At 43.4% G+C, this 25,567-nt stretch overlaps 1 protein-coding gene across 1 annotated transcript in view; it reads left to right on the plus strand.

Annotated features, from left to right (window-relative positions):
• OSBPL10 (oxysterol binding protein like 10) overlaps positions 1–25,567 on the plus strand; it is a 494,148-nt gene that overhangs the window by 335,303 nt on the left and 133,278 nt on the right. Inside the window, exon 7 of the mRNA XM_029589416.1 lies at positions 25,036–25,182. Within this exon, the coding sequence (XP_029445276.1) occupies positions 25,036–25,182 (147 nt within the window). The remainder of the gene's footprint in view (positions 1–25,035; positions 25,183–25,567) is intronic.

The following is a 25,567-nucleotide window of genomic DNA, read 5'->3' on the forward strand; positions in this document are numbered from 1 at the left end:
AAAAGGTTTGGATAAGTTCTTGGAGGAGAAGTCCATTAACTGCTATTAATCAAGTTTACTTACGGAATAGCCACTGCTATTAATTGCATCAGTAGCATGGGATCTTCTTAGTGTTTGGGTAATTGCCAGGTTCTTGTGGCCTGGCTTGGCCTCTGTTGGAAACAGGATGCTGGGCTTGATGGACCCTTGGTCTGACCCAGCATGGCAATTTCTTATGTTCTTATACACATTTGCAGATTATATGTAAAGCACATTGCTGTGACCCATTTGTCTAATATACAATGCAGGCCTGTGTCACTATAGTGCTCTCTTTGTATGGAACCGCATTCAGTGTCTTTCACTGTGTTTTTGTAAACATGCTTAATCTGAGGCTTTGCTGGACTGGTTCATGCTCTTGGCCGGAGGTTACTTGCTGTGGCTATGGATCTCCAATTTTGTCCTGTGGACCAAGATTTTTTATAAATTCATTAGCTACCACTCGGTGAACATTCACTGGAGAATATTTCTTCCTCACCGCACCCTGACCCCTCCCCATCACTCTCCCCTTCCTCAAAATCAGCACTCTTATCCCCCTCTGGCCCGAACAGAGGACTCTCATCCCTCCACCCCAACCCTCGGTTGGCCCCAATTGACCCAAGCAGTCTCAGCCTTTTCCAGGCCACCCTGATCCCCATTTTCCATCCCTGTTCCTCTGCCTCCCTCCCTCCCTCCCTCCAATTCTGCTTGTTCACACTCCTTGCAAAGTGCCCTGTATTTTACTGCAAACAGCACTCCCTTTTGGCCTCAACAGCCAGTCCCCTGACAGACATCACTGAAAGCTCAGCACATTATATAGATAGATCATTTGTCGTGGTCAATGGACTGAGCCAACGAGTTCATGCAAAAAGAAATCCTGGTCTCAAAAACTGAGGATATTTAAGTTAAAAGAAATGAAATGCTCTGCCTTGCCTGCTCTTCCTTCTTGGCTAATTTTCCGAGATTGATCTGTTGCCCGTCTGATGCTTTCACTAGGGTAGAAATTGCTGCTGTTGCTGCTGCTGCTCAGTGGTTGAGTTTGAGCTGCTCTGGGGCTTGTCTTGCAGTTCCTGTGCAGCTCTTACTAGGTGACCAAGTCTGCTGCATTGAAATTTATTGTGCAAACAAGTAGGTAAAGGCCCTTTATGAGATCAAAGCTTGAGAAGGACCAGGGGCCATGTGCCTATACTGCCTCTTGGGATTGGATGCACCAACACCAGCAGATCACGTGGACCTGACCTCCCAGTCCTGATTGCTGACAGCCAATGGTCCATGGGACTCTTAGCAAGCATGCCATCTTTTCTAATATTATAGTTTGCTGATTTGTTATACAATTTGATAAAATCATGTGATGGAGTAGTCAGCTAGAGATATGATACCAAAGTTAAGAGTGGGAAGTGCACAGACAGGGTGAGGCTGACAGGTTCTGACTGTAACAGGAGTAGGCTGTCTTTTGTCTGTGATAGCCTTCTTCCCCTCGGGTTGAGCCCTCCAGTGTTGGCAGCTGGCAGGACTTGGACAGGAAAAACAGGAAACACAAGGCACACACTTAAGGGCAAGGTAGAACCCAAACCTGGAGACATGAAAGTGTCCATAGAAACAGAGCAAAGCCACTGCAGGAAAACCTGGAGATGTGAAGGCACCCACAGAAGCAGTGTAGGACCATTGCAGGAGGACTGGATATATGAAGCAAACTAGGACTAAACAGGAACACTGGATACACAAAACAATCTAGGAGGGAACATGAAACATAGGACTGAGCCTAGGACCAAAAATATAAGATCAAGGTTTGGCAACGTGCAGACTGTGAGCCTGGGGTATAATTTTGTCCAAACAGGACAAAGATGGCTGTCAGCAGGAAGTATGGGCCATAGAGATGGGAGAACTAATTAGAGTATCTAAGAGGCTCACTGAGGTCCTTTGCTGGCAGGAGGCAAGAACTGCCCAACAAAGCCTCACAAACATCATCCAGCCTAAAATCCTGAAATTCAAGCAGCATCACAACATTGATGCACAAATAAAAAGACACTTTCCAGGTCTGTAGCATCAGCAGCTACATGGTGATTTCTGGTGATTTCACGGTGATTTCTGGCATGAATTCCCTCCCTCCTCCAGCTCTAAACCTGTCTGCTAAACCCAAGGTGTGCAAACCCTTAAAATTTTCAAATATGATTGGTGTTTTCTGTTACAGTGCGAGTGACCTGTCTCTCATGTGCTGCTGCTTCCTTTCTCTTTTAGATACTGTGGGCTGTTTTCCTGAATGTGCTAGCCGGTAGCAGTTCAGGAGATGGACTTGCTTCTTGCCGGCCCTCTTCTGAAGCCACTACCTCTTTATTGCCAGCACATCAGTGACACAATATGCGCAGTGCTGAGGGGGGAGAGGAGCAGCAGCACCACTGGCTTGGAGTTAGGCATCTGGGCTTGGAGGCTTCTGGTCAAATGTGGAGAGGTCCCGGGTGTGGCCTTTATGGACAGCAAATAAGCATAGTAATATGATTTCTGAACTTTTCTGCCCCAGGCCAGAGCCACTGCTGTACTCTGCAACACAGCCCCTTGTTAAGGGACCAGATGGGAGAAAAGATAATATCTGAACATGAGATGTCAAAAAAAAAAATCCTGAGATAATTGGTTAAATTTCACAAACTTGGGTGGGAAGGGCCTGAGCTCTGTTAATAAAACTCCGTAGAAACCGAGAACATGATGGCAAAGAAAGACCTTACGATTCAATCTGCCCATTCACATCACCCACTTAGCTTTACAATCCCTTCCTCCCCAATCCTCTGTACTTGTCCCATGTTTTCTTCAACTCCAGCACTGTCCCTGCCTCCACTGGGAGGCCGTTCCATGTAACCACCACCCCTCTCTCTACTGAAATATTTCCTTAGATTACTCCCGAGTTTACCCCCTTTTCTCCTTATCCCATGATCCCCCGTTCTAGAGCTTCCTTTCCACTGAAGGAGATCTGCCTCCTGTGCATCTAATCTTGAAATATTTAAATGTCTCTTTCATATTTCCCCTTTCTGACCTTTACCTCCAGGGTATACATGTTTAGATTGTTAAATCTGACCTTATATGCTTTAAAATTAAGACCGCTGACCATTTTAGTAGCTACCCTCTGGACTGACTCCATCTGGTTTATATCTTTTTGAAGGTGCGGTTTTCAGGGTTGTATATAGTGTTCCAATTGAGGTCTTTACAGAGGCAATATTGCTTCCTTTTTCTTGTTAGCTGTTCCTCTCCCTATGCACTCAAGCATCCTTTTTGCATTTGCAGTGTTCTCATCTTGTTATTTGATCATCATAAGAGCATAAGATATGCCATACTGGGTCAGACTAAGGGTCCATCAAGCTCAGTAAACTGTCTCCAACAGTAGCCAATTCGAGTCACAAGAACCTGTTAAGTATCCAAACATTAACTAGGTCCCATTCTACTAATGCCGTCAACAAGCAGTGGCTATTCCCTATCGATTAATAGCAATTTATGGACTTATCTTTCAGGAACTTATCCTTTTTTTAAACCCTGCTACACTAACTGCCTTAACCACAAACTCTATCAACGAATTCCAGAGTTTAATTGCGTATTGAGTGAATAAGAAGTTTCTCAGATTTGTTTTAAATGTGCTACGTACTAACTTCACGTTCTTTCCTGATTTTGTAGGTTTCTATCTTATCCCCGCTCAGCCATATCTTCTCCAAGCTGAATAGCCCTAACTTCTTTAGCCATTCCTCATATGGGAGCCATTCCATCCCCTTTATCATTTTGGTCACCCTTTCATATATGGTCGTCCCCAGATCTCTGTTTTACTCATCACTGAGGTCAGACTAACCGGCCTGTAGTTCCCAGCTTCCTCCTTATTTCCACTTTTATGAAGAGGAACTACATCTGCCCATCTCCAGTCCTTTGGAACCACTCCTGACTCTAAAGAAGCATTGGAAAGGTCAGATAGTGGAGCTGCCAGAACTTCCCTAAGCATCTTTAATATGCTCGGATATATCCGTCTTTCGGCCCCATTGCTTTTTCTGTTTTTAGTATTTCTAGCTCCTCATGAACACAGTCTTCTGGAAACTGACTGAGGCCTACCTCACTTCCACCCCTCTATGTGGCAGTTCTGTGCGCTGCTCCAAGCCCTTGTGAACACCGAACGAGAAATATTTGTTAAGCGATTCTGCCTTCTCCTTTTCAGGCTCTACAAATTCCTCCCTCCTCCCTTCACCTCTGAGGCTTACACTCCCACTTTTCCATCTGTGATCTCACAAGAACTATTTCTGCCTGCACCTCCAAGATGCTTTTTAGTTTTTAACTTTTTCACCTGGCTCATGAATGCTGGGAAGGAAGTGGTCTGGGGCTCGTTTCAGGAGCACAGGGTAAGGGATGACCCCTGTTTGTGCCCTCTTGTTGCTCGAGCGCTTATTCCGGTCATTAAGGTTTCTCATGTGAAGAAACTATGCGCGGCTGCTTTGGGCCTGCAGCACGCACCCTTGCTAGAGTTAAGGGCCGGACCGATTTGTCAGCAAACGTCGTTCTGTCATTTGTGTGGTGGTGTAATGCAAACAGCTGCAGGCACGCGTGCTGAGCCAAGCGCCCTGTGCAGCTAAGAAAAAGCAGTTGACGTGTTGGAACTTCAGACCAAATCACCTTTTGAATAATAGGCAGGGGTTAACGATTTCTTTCTTAGAAAGTGTAATTGACTCTGAAAATAATTGAAAAGAAAAAGTTTATTGAAGTTGCTCTGATCAGATGTTTTCTGTGTGCTGAGCCAGCACTGGATTCATTACTCTTGTAGGTAATTTTGCATTTGCTTTCAATCATTTCATATTTAATCACGGACAAGCATGCAAAGTGGGGAGGGGGAGGTTATAAAACCTTTTCTGCTGCAGCTGACTGAGATTACTCATCTGGAGTTGTCATCAAGGCATGTTTATAGCATGGCAGTGATGAGAAGTCCCTCTGTAACCCAGCTAAGTTGTTTAGGTGAAACCTACATCCTCTTATTACAGCACCTGTACTGCTTGCAAGCAAAACTATGCAAGGGCACCTTTTTGTTGAAATGCACCTTAAAAAAAAAATTTATAACCTATCCAACTTTTTTATAATAACACTATAAGCTGTGTGATCTGTTTGGCTGTGCTGCTGTGATTGTCAGCAAGGGTGGTAGTCAGTTCCAAATTATAATGCTGGGGGGGGGGCGATGGATGTGGCCACATACGCTGGGAAACTGGCCTGAGACCACTAGCTCATTTCTCAGAGGCCAACAAACAGCTTTCAGATAATGATCATTTTAATCACTGTAGACCTGAGCTGGATTCGAACCCGTAGCCCAGAGACAAAAAAAGCCCTGAGGCCCCGGCAAGAGTGGAATTCTCACTGTGTTGCTGATGTGGTGTGAACCGTAGCCCTGCACAGGCCGCCGAGGTGAAAGGAGTCAATGGACTGCGAAGGTTGGACAGAGGCAACTGTGGCAAGGCCCTTGCCTCCCCTTACCACCACGGAACCCCAGTGCCAGTACCTGCACCATCCCACCCTCCGGAGCTCATGGACCGAGATGTCACCAAACAAATAGCTTCTGAGCAAAGCACTGATGCAAAGCACTGGGTTTGTTTTTTTTTAATGCAAATGAATGGAAAAGTAGTTATATTGGAGCTCTGTCCATTGGTTCACCTTAGTGTGCGTATTGTTCAGTGATGGTGGTGGTGATAGTGGGGGAAACTAAATATAATTTTACCAGGAGAAGAATCCTGGTTTTGGTCCCAAGGTATGAGTTATTGTCACCGTTCTCTAAATATCACTAAGCCGGTAGGAGGTGAGGTTTTGCGGATTTTCTTAGGCACATGCCGGCGATGCCGTTCCCGTCTGTAGAGATGAGTGTTGAGGAACAGAGGCTTTGGACATGGAACATCTATTTATTTATTTATTTATTTGTTTATTTTAAAATGTTTGTATGCCGCCTTTACAAATAGAGATTTAGTCAAAACGGTTTGCAGATTTAAAACATACATAATTTAAATAAAAATTCATCACTAAAACGATAATCAGTCAAAAATCTTTAACACATCAATTTCATAAACAAACAAAACAGACAGAGTGCTCTAGGGATGGAATATTGGTATGAACTGGTGGAGAAAATTGTGGTGATAATTATAAATGAGTGTATTGTGAGTGATCATTTTGAAGAGGAAGTACTGAAAGCTTTTTGGAACAAATACATTTTTAAGGATTTCTTAAATTGTTGCAATGATGGTATAAGAGTTCCAAAGGCAGGGGCCTGCTAAAGAGAGAGCTCTCTTATGAGTAAATTCAAGTCTTGCTAGTTTGACAGTAGGTACATCTAAGAGACTTTTTGATAAACATCGCAGTTGTCTAGCTGGTTTATAAATGCGTAGAGTTGTACAAAGCCAAGTAGAAGAAATATTATGGGTGAGAATGTGAATAATTGTTAAAACTTTATACATGATTCTAAATTTTATCGGAAGCCAGTGAAGGCAGCAAAGTATAGGTGAGAGATGATTTCTGCGAGATGAACCAACAAGAATGCTAGCTGCTGAGTTTTGCTCTAATTGTAGTGGGTGCATTGAGGAGTCGGGCAAGCCAATGTAGAGGGCATTGAGTAGTCTAAACCTGAAAATCTTAATGATATTGTACGTTTCTGCAGCAGCTTCTGAGTACCTGCTACAAATTATTATACTGAGATTCTCTAGCAATTTTATGGCATACTTGTATAAATTAGCAATCTGTTTTATATTACTTTGCATGCACTACAAAGCCAATTTGATTGAAGGCCTTTACATTTTTTCATTTTCAAACAATACTGTCTGGCATGTTGATAATTTTTTGGCTCTTTGTGTTTCTTTCCATTCTCTTCTGCTTTCACCTACCACCCTTTCTCACAGCAGCCTATACCCCTTCCTATGCCTCTACTTCCCAGTTTCTTCTCTCTTCTGCAGTCTCTTTTCAGTTCCTGTTCCCCTCTCCTGCAGTTTATCCTCTTTGCTCTCTACTCAGCCTCTCCTTCTTCACACTCTCCTCCATGTATCTGCATCCCTCTGAGCAGCTCCTCTTCCCCTCCATATATATATATATATATCTGCCTTTCTCTCCTCTTCCCTCTCTGCATCTCCTGGCTTTTTCCTGTACATTCTGCTCTCTCTCGTGCTTCGCCTGCCTGCCATCCGCCCCCGCATTGTGTATCTTCCCCCCTCTACTCGCACTCCCCCCCCCCCCCATGTATATCCTCAGTCTTGTACATTGGTTTTCTCTTTTTGCCTTTCATTATGAAACTCCTTCCCTTCTATCCCCAAACGTCTTCCTTTTCCCCGCTTCATCTCTTCCTCTCTTCCCTCATAGACCTTTTCTCCCCCTGCATCCCTCCCCAGCATATTAACACTCTCTCCCCACCCTCTTTATAGTAGGGGGCCAAGCTCCCCTGCTTAACAGCTTTGAACCCTGCAGGCCCATCCCTTCTGCTGTGAGAACCTGGGAATATTGCAGAGCCCGTGGGACTCGGAGCAGTCAGGCTGATACAGTACAGTGCGCTCCGGTAGAGCGCACTGTTAGCCCACGTTTGGCCATGCGTTTTCGACGCACTATTTTTACCCCTAATACAGTAAGGGGTAATAGCGCATCAAAAACGTGCATCCAACCCCCCCCCCCAAAACTAATAGCACCCGCAACATGGAAATGCACATTGATGGGCCTATTAGTTATTCCCGTGCGCTACAGAAAGTAAAATGTGCAGCCAAGCCGCACATTTTACTTTTAGAAATGAACGCCTGCCGGCACCAGGAAAGTGTACAGAAAAGCAGAAAAAACTGCTTTTCTGTACACCCTCCGACTTAATATCATAGCGATATTAAGTCAGAGGCCCCAAAATTTAAAAAAAAATTTAAAAAAAAATTTAAAACGGCCCGCAGGTGGAAAGACGGACGCTCAATTTTGCCGGCGTCTGTTTTCCAAACCCGTGGCTGTCAGCGGGTTCGAGAACTGACGCCGGTAAAATTGAGCGTCGGCTGTCAAACCCGCTGACAGCTGCCGCTCCTGTCAAAAAGGAGGCGCTAGAGATATACCACGGGCCCTCATTTGCATATTGGATCGCGCGTGCAGGAGAGTGGCCTGGGCGCGTGTTGGGAGAGCGGGCCCTCGCCTTGGAGCGCCCGCTCTCCCCCGAATTTTACTGTATCAGCCCAAGTGTGAGGAGGGCAGAGAAGCGCGAGTGGTGGCGGCAGAAGCAGCGGACACGGGAGGGGGGGGGAAGGGATATCTGAGAACAGCAACAGAAGACGCTTGTTTGCTGCGATTTTCCATCAAGGAGCAGGAGCAGATCTTCTGCCAGTTGCCTCGGCTCAGCAGCAGGATCAGGGGAAAGGAGGAGGTGAGGGTGGTAAAACTACTGAATTCCCTGGAGGTGAATGACGTGGATGTCATGGTTTAGGACACTGGTTTGTGAACATTTATGAGCCATGTACCCCTCCCCCCCCCCATCCATTCATGCAATTGGTTGGTGCTTCCCAAGTTGTGGCGTGCGTGTCTGTGTTTGTCTGGTGTGCTTTGGTCTCAGTGTGTGTGTGCTGTGGTCTCTGTGGGCCATGAGGGTATGTCTATAACTCTCTGTGTCTGTGTGTGGTGTCTGCCTGAGTGTGCTTTGTCCATGCCTCTCTTGGACTGTCTGGGGGAAGACAAATACACATACATGTGTTGGGTATTCACTAGGCAGCCAGACTGCCAGCCAGTGGCTTGAAGACCCCATTTAGTTTCTCCAAGTTGCTGAAAAGTTAGCTCATATATACTCACACACATATGAGAACTGAGACAGACCACCCCACACCCTGACAGACACGAGAAAAAAATAGATATTTCATACCCAGACAGGCACTCCTCACCCAGACTGACAGAGAGTGGAACAGATACCCAGACAGACATAGAACGACAGACCCCCCCACAGAGACACAGACATATACCACACCTAGATAGAAAAAAACCAGACACACACTGCCCCCAGACAGAAGGCAGACACACACAGGCAGAGGCATAGACACAACACAGACAGACACAGGCAAACACCACCCCCAGACACAGAGAGGGATACAGGCACAGATCCATATCACACACAGAGACGCTCCATACCACACCGAGAGAGACAGGCTGCACAGCACAATAGTAAGGTGCCAGCCAAAGTTTTTTAAGAACTGAGAGACTCCATCCTACCCTGCATAATTGGTTTGTTTGTTTTTTTTTTTGCTTTTTTCGGTTTTCAATAAGTTTTCTCTTTATTTCCATATTTTTTTTAGTTTGCTTGCTTTTTAAAATTTTCTCATGTTTTGATTTGCCTATTTGACTTTTTTTTTTAATATACTTTTTGCCTTTATTCTTTCACCCTACCTCTCCCCTCCACCTCCTGATTCTCTCTGGCCTCATTGCCCATTCCCCTCCCCCACCGCACCACTTCTTTTCCCTTGGCGGGCGCAATGGTTGTGATCTCTCTCCCTGGGTGGGGACCCGGCAAGAGCGGGAACTCCTCCCATGCCGAGACCTGAGGGTGGCAGCTCTTCCTCGCTTGTGGCACACCGGATGTTCCCCACATCCATTTCTGCCTCAGAAGTAAAAACTCCCCACCTAGGCCCGTCAGAGCAGAAGCAGCAGCTTTCCCTGCCCTGCTGTACGAGACGCCTGTGGCCTGCTCACAGTGATGTCTTCTGTGGTCCGGCAGCTCCTTCCCTCCCGAACTTGCACCGCTTCCATGGCATCGAGAGAGACTTGACGGTGTAGCAATTTTTTTTTCTTCCCTGATTGGGCGGGCAGTGTGCCTCCCCTTCAGGACTGTTGAAGCCCTCACCCCCCAGGTTGTTCAGCCCTAGTCTGGATGGCTACCAGGAGAAATGCGAGTATCCTAACTTTTATTTTTTCAGCTACAGAGTCAGCAAAATGAATGGATGCTTCCCGCCAGCCTTATCACACAGAGGCTAGAGTCTCTGCAGAGCATTAACCATCAATCATGCAGTGGGGTTTGGTTTGCCTGGATTTTAGTGACCTGTGTGTTAACATCTTTCAGTTTTCTTTCTTCCATTATCTTGTTCAAAGTGTTTTTATGTATTCATAGTTTGTTCAAACTGAGGAAATGTGTTTAAGGCAGTAGCACTGGATTATTTATTTATTTCACTTGATTTTTCTGCTTTTTCCTTAGCCCTCAAAGACGAATCTCGTAATCATAAAACCATGTACAGTTATAGAGCCAATCCTACATTTCTTAGACTTGGAACAACTAAAACATTCTTCTTCCCCTGCCGCCCCATGTGGCCACTGTCTGATCTGCGTTATTGCACATTCCTTCTCCTACATTGATATTACGCTCGCCCAAAAGCCTGGTTGTAAAACCCGCTCTTTTACTCTTTTCTAGAAACAGCCGTAATTAATCTCTCTCAGAATCTCGCGAGTAAGCTGCTTTCAGTGGGCTGGTCCCGCACAGCCAAATGTTGACTGATGTGAAGTCGGCAACCAAGCCACTGAAAGTGGAGGTTCTGCTAAAAGAGGCAAGCATGACGAGCGCAAACATCACGTGGCTTTATAGCTTGAAAGTTATCTCTGCCAAATACTTTGGGTTGCCCCTTTGCAGACATCTGTCAATCATCTTAACTTTTATTCTAAATTTTAATAAAGCCAATGAGGCTCAGCTAATATTGGGGTGATTATGGTTCCATTGTTTTGTGGCCTGGTCAGGAGGCTTGTGGCTGTATTTTGGAGTAATTGTGATCGCCTCAAAGAGATACAATACTTGTAATACCCTGGTAAAAAAAAAAAAGCATTACATAGCCCAGTGTTTCTTAACCTTTTCAAGCCCAAGGCACGCTTACAATAACAAAAATGTTGTGGAACACAGCAGCTTCCACGGAGCAGGCAGTGCGGACATGGCGAGGAGTCATGAGCTATGAAAGCACTGTAAGCTCCTCCAGTCTCACTTCTGGATTTTTAAACAATGGAAGAGAGGGGGGAGACATACATGAACTTGTCACAATGCACCAGCTCCCTCTGTATAAAAATGCAAGGGAAGGGAGAAATTGTCTGTCTAATATAGAAGGCACTAGCATGTACTAAGTGGTCTTCAATTTGATGGTATACCCTTCTTAATTACTTTGAAAAGGTAGGGCAGAACTGAATTGGGCCAATACTGATTCACATTAGTTGAATCTGCATTTTCTTTCTTGAGAATTGGGTGTACTGTTGCTTTCTTCAGGAAAGCTGGTAATAGCCCTTTTTGTAAGCCAGTGTTCACCACTGAGGTTAAGTAAGGTAAAAGACTTATATCCCTCTTTCTTTGCCAGTTTTTTGAGGAAGGGGATCCAGAGAACACATACAGGGTCTGACAATCTCAAATAATTTACTCATTTTAACTTCTGTCATTCTTTGGAATTCCAGCTCCGCCTTTGACATTCCCGGATCTGATCCTATTATCCCTGTATTAATCCTATCGTCTTATTCTCTCTCAGGCTCATTGATAATCACAGTTTGCAAAAGTAGCAAAAGACTTAAACCCCAATTGGATTTTGGAAATCTTATCATCAAAGCGCTCTGCGAAAACGTCTCCAGACAATCTTTCAACTTGTCCTTCCAACTTCCCTACTCTTTGGTAAAATTCTCTTGGCTGATTTTCTGCCAACCTTCATTGCTTACAAGGGATGCTATGTAATTACATTTAGGAGTAGAATTTTCATATCTGTTTGCTCAGTGCTTAGGGGAAGGGCTTAGCTCTGCACTTTTGAGCAACTTTGTAGACTTTTAACTCTTCAAACTTCCAACTTTGAGTCACTGAGTCACATTGGGCTTGATTCACCCCCAGGGTTTGAGCCTCTACTAAATGAGTGGCAGCTGAATGTTGGGTTTCCCTGAGTATTAACTTCCATATGAGGAGATATGTACCATTATTAATGCTGTTTTGAAAACTCCAAACCCTATTTAGATTGGCCTGGATAACACAGCAGGTAAAGCTCACCTATACTCTCCTTTATTGGACTCCAGTCCCACTTCCCAAAGGTTACTTATCCACCTATGGTATACACACGACATTCATTTTTCTCCCTGAGGCCTCTGTCTTGAGCAGATTTACTCTTGATCGGAGCGGGAGTAAGTCTGGGCAGATTTCCTTTTGCCCATGTATTTCTCACTCTTCCGTTTGGGAAGAATAATGTATTTATTTGATTTTCCAGCCATTACCACCTTTTACGTAAATTCTATCCAGTTCCATTGGAATAGAATTGCAAAAAGATCTCAGGAAAGAATATGGCAAATGATCTGCTCTGGCGCCATTTCTTTCCATTATTAAAGAGACAGTACCATGATTACCAGAACATATTATGACAGTTTGTTGAAAAGTGGCTATATAGTCCCTATCTGCCTGTCAAGAATCCCTACATGCTCGCTAACCAAAAATGCCCTCCTCCCTCCCCCACCCAGGCTTTCAAACATCATCCTCTCATTTATTTTGTTACAGCTGCACTGCTGGTACCTACACACTATGCATGGTCTCGCATTCCAGCACTCGGACCCATCATTCATGTTCACACTTGATGAAACCTGTTCAGTAATACATATAAGAGTTATCCAAAATAAAAAAAAAAAAAGATTTCCTTGAAAAAAAACCAAACATTTTTTTTTAAACTTAACTCACCTTGTTTCTGGAAGCAGAACATGCCCAAGAAAAGCTGCAAGAGAAGAAAGGGACAGTTAGGATGCCTTACAGATAGTACAGAAAGCAGCAAGTAAAAAGCATGAAAGAACGCAGCACCTGCAACTGCACTTCCAATGAGGACATCTCTTCACCTCCAGAGCAAACACCTGGGAATGCATGTGTGCATGCGTTTACTGGTAGCATGATGCCTGCCCTGCAGGACATCAATCCTTCGGAGAAACTGTCGCGTGCTCTGGGAATGCATGTGTGCATGCGTTTACTGGTAGCAGGATGCCTGCCCTGCAGGACATCAATCCTTCGGAGAAACTGTCGCGTGCTCTGGGAATGCATGTGTGCATGCGTTTACTGGTAGCAGGATGCCTGCCCTGCAGGACATCAATCCTTCGGAGAAACTGTCGCGTGCTCTGGGAATGCATGTGTGCATGCGTTTACTGGTAGCAGGATGCCTGCCCTGCAGGACATCAATCCTTCGGAGAAACTGTCGCGTGCTCTGGGAATGCATGTGTGCATGCGTTTACTGGTAGCATGATGCCTGCCCTGCAGGACATCAATCCTTCGGAGAAACTGTCGCGTGCTCTGGGAATGCATGTGTGCATGCGTTTACTGGTAGCAGGATGCCTGCCCTGCAGGACATCAATCCTTCGGAGAAACTGTCGCGTGCTCTGGGAATGCACGTGTGCATGCGTTTACTGGTAGCAGGATGCCTGCCCTGCAGCACATCAATCCTTCGGAGAAACTGTCGCGTGCTCTGGGAATGCATGTGTGCATATGTTGACTGGTAGCAGGATGCCTGCCCTGCAGGACATCAATCCTTCAGAGAAACTGTCGCGTGCTCTGGGGAAAAGTGAAGAATTGGAAGGAAAACCAAGCTACAAGGACACAACAGTTACTCTAATAAGCAAGAACAAAAAATGCAAAGGTGTAGGGTACGCGAGAAGACACAAGTCCTTCTTCAGCACATTTTGTCTGGCTGAGTTCAGATTTAATAAGACAGTCATAAAAATCCATTCACTATAATCAGCTAACGAGATCTATTTAAATCTTTGTTTATATATTTGCCAAAATCTGTATATATCAACTAATCTATCCCTCACTTCACTATGCATAGAGAACATCCCTCAAACCCGTATTATGTAACCCACAAAATCATGCTAGACATGACAAAAAAAGACACCATAAACAAAAGCCCCGAAAAGGGGGGGGGAGAGAAAAAGGAAAAAAACAAAAAAGAGAAAAAGGAAAATCAAAGACCACAAAGGAAAAAACATATCACTTAAAATCAGCACACAGAATTAAAAAAAAACAAACAAAAAACAACTAAAAACCTGGTTATTCAAATATTTATTTTTATTTATTTATTTTGGATCTTTTATATACCAAAGTATAGCATTCTGCCTTCACTCCGGTTAACATGAGAACAACATAATACATACAGATAACTTTAGAACGTTGTGTAACATAACAAAAAGAAATTGAATATGATTAATAGATTACTTGAAAATACGAAAATATGAAGTTAACGAGGCAAGGGCTGCGCAGTTGATTGTGTGGTCGGCGAAAGGGGCTTATATAGGAGACCGGAGCATGGTGGGTGGGGCAGGGCATATATGCCTTTTCATAACTTTTCACCACCCAGCATCCCATTAGACCTAATCCTTCCTTAGATAAAACTCCTGTACAAATAGTTTCACTTATTTATTGACACTTTGTATATAAAAATACCATGTTTAAGATTTGTTAATTGCACCTTGCACACCCTCACCCCCTCTATGCTGTTCTTACAACCTATCTGCCCCATTTGTGATTTTCCCCAATAATGTTGAGATGTAATTTCCATTTCTTTTCCTCTCACAATGTTTTATGCTATCTGTTCCTTGTAAACCGATGTGATGTACAAATGAATGTCTGTATAAAACTATAAATAAATAAAATAAAAATTTAAATAAAACCCCACATTGAGGAAATCCATTGAAAAAGTTGTAATCCATTCAGAGAAGATTGCCGGTAATCCACTGTAAAAATCACAGAACTCACACAGGGATCTTCAAATCAGTTGTGAAAGCCGGTTACATGAGCTTCAATGTCCGGCTACTTTTCAGTGAACCCTCTCCTTCATTAACAAAGTTCACCAACCGGCGTATGTTTATTTATAGCATCAACTATTTCGATTCCTATGTAGCTGGAAGAGAATATCGTCTGCTGTGTAATATTCCACTGTTCCGAAGAGGCACCAGCTTAGGCATGAAAAATAGAACTAACTGGTTTCTGTCCAGGCATAAAAAATGTACGGCTCCTTTTATAGAGGTGAGGTCACACACTCTCTCACTATATCGAAAGCCCCGTGGCGCTCAGACGCTGAAAACAAGGTCAGCAGAAGTAACGCTTGTCACAACACGCCATTGAAAGTGAGGTTGGCAGGAGTATCGCTTATCACAACACCCGACGCTGCAGTGTTTCGGCAGCACTTGCTGCCTGCATCAGGGGACTGCCGCTTTTATTCTAAAATCAGAAAATTAATAAAAGTCATCACTAAAAAAATCCTAGAAAAACAAGCAAACGATTGCACAAAGACTCACCCCAAACATACTCATGAGCGTGAGCAGGCTCACGCCCTAATAAACTCACTAAACTCCTCCCCCGTTGGTTTGAAAGACACACAGCTTAATCGGCACACAGCAGGCGAACAGTTAACTGCGTAGATCTCTTCATCTTAAGGGGCATAGGCTCGGCGACGCGCGCAAGCCCTGGGACGCGTGTATGTCCCGGGGCTTGAAAAAAGGGATGGGGCGTGGGTTGTCCGGGGTGGGGCATGGGTGTGGTCAGAGGCCTCCGAAGGCCTGCTAGGCCAGGGGATCGCATGCAATCTACGCCTGCTCAGAGGCAGGCGCAACTTAAATAATAAAGGTTGGGGGAGGGGGTTTAGATAGGGCTGGGGGGGGCGGGTTAGATAGGGGAAGGGAGGGGAAGGTGCGGGGGGCGAAAGGAAAGTTCCCTCCGAGGGCTTCCCTAGGGCTTGGTGCGCGCAAGTTGCACAAATGTGCCCCCCCCTTGCGTGCGCCAACCCCGGATTTTATAACATGCGCACAGCTGCGCGCGCATGTTATAAAATTGGGCTTATATTTGTGTGCGCCGGGTTGCGCGCACAAATCTACGCCCGCGTGTAGGTCTTAAAATCTGGCCCTAAGTGTTTAGAACCTGGCTCAGGAATTACTAAATGCACCTATTTGAAAACTCCTGTCTTGTATTGTAATGTCTAATCCCAAAGATGGAAATTTATGGAGACAAATATTTAGATAAACCTTTGAAATTTGAAGGAGGATTTTATTATATATCACTTAATTTCATTAATAAAAAAACATTCCATTCTACTTCCTTATTTAGACCACCTGGAACTACAGTACCCCACTGAAAAATATATTATTGTTCTTTTTGTATCAATAATCTCCTGAAATCTCCCCCTCTTACACATGGGATTGGTTTTTTCAAACCACGAATCTCAGATCTTCAACTTTATGTCCTGCCATCTCCCAGTGGGTGACCAGAGAGCCCTCATGTTTGCCACACCTAATACAACCAACGTGTTCCTGTACCTGTAATTTAAATTTAGCCTAGTGGTTAGAGCAGTGGGCTATGAACCAGAAGACCAGGGTTTGAGTCCTGCTGTCACTTCTTGTGACCTTGGGCAAGTCACTTCACCCTCCTTTTGCCTCAGGTACAAAACTTAGATTGTAAGCCCTCTGGGGATAGGGAAATATCTACAGTACCTGAATGTAAATCAGCGTGATATCTCAGATCGAATGTCGGTATATAAAAATAATAAATAAATAAATAAAAAATATATAACAAAGAGCACGGACACCAAATGAAATAGATCACGCCTGCAGAATTATAGGAGGACTCAGAACGTAACTTAAAAGGACATCTGTTGGGTAACAACACCGTGTACCCATTGAAGGATAGAGGGCAGACACTACACTTCCCACAGGGGTAATGTCCTCTCTGGGACTCATGTACTGATAGAGATGGCATAGTAGAGTGAACCAACCGGTCTCTTAGATTGCGAGCATGGGACAGGGCAAAAGTAGGACCCTCCTGAAACGCTAAAAGAAGTCTTAGAATACTTTTCCGTACCTGCCATATGTCAGGTGTAAATGGCAAACACACATACCAACTTTGATTTCTCTCGTGGAGGATGCGGTTGCAATAAAATATCCCGGTTGGCCCATTGGCCTCTCTTAAGGGACTGTTTTGGGACCTTGCTAGGGTAACCCCTCTCTACAAATTTGTTATATATATCAGTAGCCTTATGATAATATTTAATAGTGGATGAACATAGTTTTCTTAATTTTAGAAACTGTCTCACGGGAACATTCAGCTTCAATTTCAAAGGATGGCAACTATCAAAATGTTCAAGGTATTCCGATCAGTCTCTTTCCTAAAGATAGAAAACTGAAAACCTCTCTTATCATAGGAAATAGCTATGACCAAAAGATGTACCAACTTGGCACTCACTGTAGACTTGAACTGTAAGTTATGGTCCTGAGTATTCAACCATATCAAACAGTCCAAATCAGTGCAACTACCTGACCATAACAGAATGTCGTCAATGTAACGTCTCCAAAGGATTATATTCTTCCTAAGCTGACAACGGGTTAGTATCTGCTCTTCAAACCAGCTCAATATCAGGGGCCATTGAAGCCTCCATAGCCACACCCTTAACTTGGCAGTACGGGGGCGAAAGTGTGCTCAATATTGCCCCCCATCCCTTTTTGTCCCATGGCTCATCATTCCTCTATATTTAAGGGTAAGTCAACTGGATAAATGATATTTTCAGCATTATCTGACTAGCATAACTGAATAATTTTTGGACTGCCAAAGGGCACTCCTAATGTTAGTTGATTAACTTATCTGGCTAACGTCAAGATAGCTGGGTTTGTTTAGCAGCATGCCAGAGCTGCTGAATATCCCTGCAAAGTTAGTCGGATACGTTTATCCAACTAACTTTGTTAACCAGTCAGTGGCTGAATATGGACCTCGTGGAATGCAACTAAAAAAAGGAAGACTAGCAATATGAATCAGTATTTTAGGAAACACAGACAATGTAGGTTCCTTTCCACTGCAAGCCACAGAAGACTGTGCCAAAAGTGCAGAGGGGAAACCCTGCCAAAGCAAATGATCACAGGCAAAACAGAGAGGGATGGAAGGAGGTAGTATACACTCTGTAAGCAATGAATTACATGGAGAGTATAAACGAGAAAAGGAAATACATCAGGTGGTGCACCAGCATGCCAGACAGAGACAGACAGCTCATGAAAAGGTAATTGTAGATATGTAAGGCACCATGATGGACAGTGACAGACATGTACAGGGAATACTTACTCACAGGCTGAATCTCCTCACTTCAGCCATAGCTGGTCCTCTGGGCCTTTTTACCCTAAGGGTCCTCCATCAGCTACTGGAGCACACTTGTTCCCTCTACTTCTGCCTCCTGGTATTCAGGAATCAGGGTGCCCTGTTCTGACCCTTTGATTGGCAGCGGGGGTCCAGGTCATTTTGAAAAACATACAAATAAAATAAGATATTCATTAGTGGCCTGAGTCCAGTTCGTTAAAAACCAAGCTTTAGGAAAAGACTTGTTTCATTCTGGCAGCACATGTTGGACCTATCAGTAATGTACCCTTCTCATTCAGAAAGGTAGGCCGCAGCAAGACACATTAGACGTAGCAGAGTTGGGAGCAGGACCCCTCAAGGGGCCTTCTTATGCCTGAAGCAGTCCCGAAACACCAGCTGGAGGAAGGGCAGAGGCTGCAGCCAGATCTGTTGGCCTCCAGATTCTTAGTCAGGCAATAAGCATGACCCCACTATTCCTGCATGGTTATACTGCCTCCAGCACCACTGTTAGCAAGGTGCAATCCCAGCATCTAAAGGCCTCACTTCTGTTTCAGCTGCATGAATGCAGCTGACAAGCAACCTATGCTCTTTGATGAATATAAACAGAAGAAAAAGTCCCATGGTACAAATGTCAAACAATATATTAAAAAAAAAACCCTTAAATAAACTTAACAAAAATGCTTACCGGGGAGTTAAACACTAAACAAGTGAAAAGAATGTGTTTATAAAGCACTAACCTCCTAAGATGACAGCAGGATGTTAGTGTAAAAAGTCTAATCATAACATACAGAAAAAACACTTGTTTCAGTCTTATATAGCAATTGCTCAAGATAAATAGCAACAGTGCTGAAAAGGTTATGAATCAAGTGCTCAAATAAAGAACTCAGCTGTGAATCAAATCCTCGACACTCATAGAAAAGTTCAGCAATTGTTAGAAAAGGCTGATACTGACGCACTCCTTTGAAACTGGCAGGTGAATTTTTAAAATAGTTATGCATGTAACAATTTTCAAAAGCCATTTACCCACGTTAAGTGCACTTAACGCGGGTAGAACCTATTGGCAATTCAATGGCTTATATTGTAGCAATTTTCAAAAGCCCACTTACATGGGTAAAGTGCATTTACACGTGTAAAACACAAAAATGAGACCAGCGCTGCAGAATATAACAATCCAAGGGCAGTGCCAACAAAGGGCTTCTCAGTTGCGAACCCATTGTCTTTGGAATACACTACCTGAACAATTTCACGTGACATGCGTTACTCTTTTAACGCTTTTTTAAAAATGATTTATTTGTTTTTACCAGCCTTCAATGTCTATGTGCAGGACTGACATAGTTTTTACCCCCTTGCTGGTTTTTTGCTTTGTTTTGGAATTATGATCTCAGCTGATGGAAGCCCAAACGACATTGTTCCAGTTGTTTAAGCTTGTTGCTTTGGCTAGTTTTTATTCTGTTTTGTATTTCTTACACTTTTTGTATTTTAAAATGAATGTTGTAATATTGTGAACCGACTAGAGCAATATGTATGTGAGTGTGGGTGATACATTTTTTACAAATAAACACAACTCTCCTGCTCAGGCTGCATTTCACTTAACATGACCTTTTCTAGGAGGCATAGTACAGCTGCAGAGAAGGACGATTTCAATAGGTAGCTTATTACAGTGGGCGCATTTCAGTTTCTATAATTAAAATAAACTTATTTTTGACCCACCCCCACCCAAAATAATAAGTACAGAATTAAAAAAAGTATTTGTATATACATGTGTGTATTGCAGGCCACACCCAATGGCAAAATATAAATCCGCTTACCAGAAGGTGGATAAGTCCTGACGACAAACCCCCACGGATCCATTTTACGAACAAGTAAAGCAAAATGGAAAAACAGTTTATAAAGAGAAGTCATGCTTCATGAACCACTAAATATTTTTAAGGATATTTTTATTTCAGTGTTTCCTAGTAAACTGGTTACTTTTATTCACAGGAAATCACATGGATGTCAGAATCATCATCCTAAGTGCCTATGTGATAATATAACAGTAGATCAATCTCTTTGGTTGAGATGACTCTGCTTTTCAGTTAATGAATATAAAGTTTCTTCCCAGAATATGGCCTCTCAGTTCTTAGAAGAAGGCTATGCTTTTGGGATTCTGAAGAAAGCTTATAAACAGGCTCCGCATGTACATCGGGACTGGCTTTTGATGCCTCAAATAAAAGATTCTACATCATCTTTGATGTGTTTTGCCTTTTTCTGTTAAATCTCATTTTGTGTGAAAGATTATTTTGGACACCTGGCATGCGCGGTCTGAACACTCATCTTTTCAAACTCCATCTCTGTTTGCTTTCCGTCAAGGTAGGAAACCTTGGGATAGTATGGTTTATTCTTTTCTTAGTATCAGTTGTCCAGTACAGCCTGTACTGCTCCCAGCCATTGAACTCCTTGGAAACTGCTCAGTCTGTCCATGGACTGTAATAAGACACAAGTCATCAATGTTATTAGATGTCCTTGTGAACTTCTTTATATTGGACAGATGAAATGAAGGATTAGCATTTGATTAGGAGGGCATGTAAGTTGTATTCAGAATTCCCGGATGGAGGCGCCATCGGTATTTCATTGGATCCAGAAAAAACATCGAATCAATGTCATGGCATCTCCTGGGTTTTGATCCACTCTGAACCTGGGATTTTTAATTGCCAAACTGTGTATCTGGATAGGCTAAACCAAAAGGTGGAAGGGCAAGCCTTTTTAATGGCAATCTTTTATAAGATTTGTTTGTTTCTGCTTTTCTTTCATATTTATATTTTTTGTCTATATATTTTAGAATTTTTTTTCGCTTTTTGAGGTTCTCTCCAAATTTTGGCCTGTCATTTGTATTGGTGAATTCTATTCCCTTTTTTTTTTTATTAGCTTAACACCATCCATGTGATTAGCAGAAACATGAAGCATGATTTCTCATTATAAACTGTTCTTCCATTTTGCTTTATTTTGTAAAATGGATCCGTGGGGTTTGAAGTCAGGACTTTCTCACGTTCTGGTAAGATGATTTTTAATTTGCCATTGGGTGTTGGCTGGAATATACATAGGGTTCTTCGTTTTCATTATAAATCTATTTTTACCCATAAATTTCTGGATTAAACCCATTTTTACCCTAATTTTAGGCTGATTAAAGAGCAGCTCCAGAGCTAAAGATGCAGTGTCTCAAGGCCTCCAGTAACTGCTGGAAACCAGTGCAGGCCAAAGGACCTGCAGCATTTCAAGCCCCACCCGCCACTAACGAAAGTGCTCACTCCCTGTGCCGCTGATGTGGCATTTCAAGTCCCGCCTCAGTCTCTTCCCCGCCCCCCCCCCCCCCCCCAGGCAGCGAAAGTGCCCGGTGCTTGGTGCCACCAATGCAGCATTTGAAGCAGGCCATGCCCATCATTAGGCACTTCCTGGTAGGCTCCCTGGCCCCGCACAAAAGTGGATGTGCAATGCTGGAGAGCACGGGAGCCTCAGTAAGCTGCTGCCGAAGGAGAGAGGAGAAGCCTGGAGCCACCACCAGTAAGGAGGAATGCGGTAGCAATGGGGGGACGAGGGAGATTCTCAGGGGTGTGGGGAGATGCTAGGATAGAGATAAGAATGCTGCTGAATATTGTTTTATTCTAGCCACCAAAATGAATTCTGATATTTACTCAGAAAAATGAGTCGCATTTTTTCACTGATTTGTTTTTCCTGTTTTTGATCTTGCTATAAGAAACCCTGATAAATTCCCAGGAAAATTAAAAAAAAACAAAACAAACAAAGACCCCCAAAATATAGACCCTAAAGATACACATTTTCATAACTTTTATGTTTCTGTACTTAACTATTTTTGGATTGGGTTTCAAAAATGCCTTTTTTTTTTTTTTTTAAATTATAGAAACTGAAAGGCACCCACTGTGATGCGCTACATCATGAGTTCTCCTTCTCTGTGGTGGTGCTGTTTCTCCTAGAAAAAGCCATTTAAGCCAAACCTGGCCTGTGTAGGAGGGATGTAGAGAACCTTTTGTTGACTCTGCCTTTGGATTGTTGCATTGCACAGTGCTGGTCTCATTTTTGTGAAGTTGCTCTACTATACAGCTTCGAGTGTGCAAATGGCAGGATCAGCATTTTCTAACAATTGCTGCACTTTTCGAGGATTTGCTTCATAAGCCGAGTTCTTTATCTGAGCCCTTAATGTATGGTGTTTTCAGCGCTATTGCTATTAATCTTGAGCGACTGCTGTACAAGATTGGTACAATGAGTGTTTTTTTCTGGTATGTTACGATTAGACTTCATACTCTTAACATCCTTTTGTCATTTTGAGAGTTTAGTGCTCTCAGAACATTAGCTTTTCCGCTTCTTCAGTGTATAACTCCCTGGTAAGCATGTTGTCGTATTTAGGGTTATTTATCATTTTTCAGTATAGTTTTTGCAGTTTGAGCCTTAGGTCCTTTTTCTTTTGTTCAGGAGAATGTCGGTCCTTGGGTTTTGATTATGCACCCTTTTTAGTCCTTTTGGACAGAGCATAAACAGCAGCAGAAAGGGAAAGAGGTGTGAGTGAGTGCAGTCACCTTTTGGCTTCCAGATGTGTCCAGTTGTTTGTAAATGACACGGTTACCTGCATGTGCACCACTGTAGATGTCCCTAATGAAAATGCATGAGATATGTTTGTCTGCACTGGGTTTCTGATGTATGCACATTTATTTCATGCATATTCATTAGGGACAGCCTGAAACCCCACCCCGAGGACTGGTTTGAGCATCAGTGCTATAGGTGGCCCAGTGTCACCTGAGCAACTTTGCATGTCTGAAAAGGGTTAATGAGGGTAAGGTATAGGGAGATGAAGCCTCTAATGTACTCTGTGGCTTGGAGCCAGATAGACCCCCAAATGCCTCATTATATGCTCATTAATTGCTCATATCACTCTTCTTTGGCCTCCTGTGCAGCTCCAGGTTAGAATAGCAACTATTTTTCGTTTTACCTTTGCATCAGCCGGACTTCCCAAATAGCTATGTGCCACAGCTTCCTTTCTGGTCCCAAATTGGGTGAACCGAGCCCATTAAATTAAATAGGCAATGGGATGGTTATTTACATAGAAGATATGGATGATGATGAAGTCTGCAGAGCAAAGGATGTGAAGGCGAGAGAGAGAGAGAGAGAGAGAGACTGCCTTTACATTAGAGCGCTGTAAGGGAAAGATGAAACGTTTTGTGTTTATTGTTAAGCTTATCATCCTGCAGACTCTTTAAATTAGCATTTGAAAGAGGCATTTCATCCCTGCCACCTGCACAAGTGAGTGGGCTCTGCCTTGAAATGTTTCCCGAGGCTCTCTCTCATGAATGTGCTGCTTTTACCATAAAAGTAGTTTTCTTCTTTTGAGGGTATACAGCCGTATGATTTAGGGCTCTGCATCCTCAGGGAGAGCAGCGAGGACTTTTCACGCAGGCTGGGTTGAAGTTGCCTCTTTAACCCCCCTTTTTTTTTCTGTTGACGGAAGAAGCTTGGGGGTGGTGGTGGGGGGGAGGGGTGTGCTGGAAGCATTGGGAAAATTGGTGTTATTGCTTCATAATACAGCATCGTTCTTAGGCTGATGTTCTATTGTGAACAATCTGCATTGTTGCAAGAATGTGTAATAAGCGCAGGAAGTCATAATCAGTTGGCAGCATGTTATTACACCACAGGGCTCATTCTTGGTAGTCTTGTGCCCAAATGCACCTGTGCACTTCTCCCACTTTGGGCGTCAATGGGTTTGCTTGATTTTTTTTTTTCTGTAGCGGTGTTTGCTCCGATGCAGCAGGTAATGCATTGGAATGACTGGGGGGAGGGGGCCAAAATGTTTGGTGGTTGTAATAACGCTGCAGTTTTTCACTGCACTTTTGTATTTACTGAAATTTTTAAATGTACTTACACAAATATTCCTTGGTTAAGAAATGACATTAGTACAGGAAATTAAAAAAAAAATGAAAATAAGTATTCACATTTGTATTCCAACGAGTCCACAAATTCAATGGAGGGCTAATTCACAACACATAGAGAAAACCCGGTTGGAATACCAGAGGAATATATAGTTCATTACTGACACTGCAGGAGCACATTAGTGGTTTCCGTGAGCCAGAAACCTGAATGAGCCAAAGACCTTCCATAGCTGAGCACATTAACTGGAAAATACAGGAGCCACAGCAGAGAATAAAGCGGAGAATGTAGACACAGCTTTATCTCCCAGAAAAAAAGAAAAATGGTTAACGTCATAGAAATTCCATCCAGCCCCCTGAAAAAGAATGGCACATTTACATGACTATAAAGCTATATATATATATATATATATATATTTCTAAATAATTGGTTTTGGAGTACAGCAGGACTGCTACAAGGATGACATGAGGTCAGGTAGAAAGAAGCCATGGGGTGGGTTTCTCTCGTTTTAGTGACGCAGATGAGGTACAGTCTCGATCCGGCGTTATGGTATTTGGGTTTGGGACTCAGAATGGAGCAGAGTTTATTTTAAATACTGCAAAACCAAAGAGCCATAAAAGTAAATGCTCTAAAACCTGGACCTTGGTTTTGTACCGTATAGTTCCATTTCAGCTCAGTGTACTGAAAATTAAAGTGTGCAACCAAAAATGCTCCTGCTGTACATGCTCTCTCATGGGAACTGAGTAAGAACGAGACGTTTGAAAGAAGAGTTTTGGCCTGCCCTTGTTCCTGAGCACTTCTGAGATTAAGAACAGCTCGCTGCATTCTGCGTAAATTGCACAGAGCACTAGTACAGTGCCCCAGTCCTTTGCTAGAGGGTAATATTGCCAATTGGCCTGTTAGTGTTAAAACTAAGCAGCAGGTAGGGTTCTGCACTGTTTCCATGCTGGCGGACCATCTGCTCTCTCTCTCTCTCGCTCTGATTTGCGCCTCTTCCTATTCATGCAGTGTCTAGATGGTGATCCTGTGTGGTGTTCACTTTTCAGCATTCAGGCCCTGAGCTGATCCAGGCTGAAGATGAAATGTCAGACACCGAAGAACACGAAGAAGATGATTTGGGAGTCATGGATGATCAGCGCAGCGTCATTCTTCATCTCATCTCACAGCTCAAGCTTGGCATGGACCTCACCAAGGTACACACAATTCAGATATTGTTTTGAAGTTTTGGAACTAACTGTACCTACTGCTTTCCAATCTTGCAGTAACCCTCTGCTTCTTTCCTCTCATGGTACTGTACTGACACAGCATACCTTAACTCCATGCACATCAGGAACTCTTTCTTTCTGCATAGATGCAAGAGTTGGTATGGGAGCCTTATTTTATGCTTTGTGGTAGGTTTCTGCTTTAAAGTTTGTGATCAGGAGTCCATGTCTGCATCTTTCACAAGTTGGCCAACAGGAATTTGTTGCCAGAGGATGTGGTTAGTACAGTTAGTGTAGCTGGGTTTAAAAAAGGTGTGGATAGGTTCCTGGAGGAGAAGTCCATAAACTGCAATTAATCCATGAAGTTAGCAAGTAG

This window comes from Rhinatrema bivittatum, chromosome 2 (genome assembly GCF_901001135.1).
Source record: "Rhinatrema bivittatum chromosome 2, aRhiBiv1.1, whole genome shotgun sequence".
Lineage (NCBI taxonomy): Eukaryota > Metazoa > Chordata > Amphibia > Gymnophiona > Rhinatrematidae > Rhinatrema > Rhinatrema bivittatum.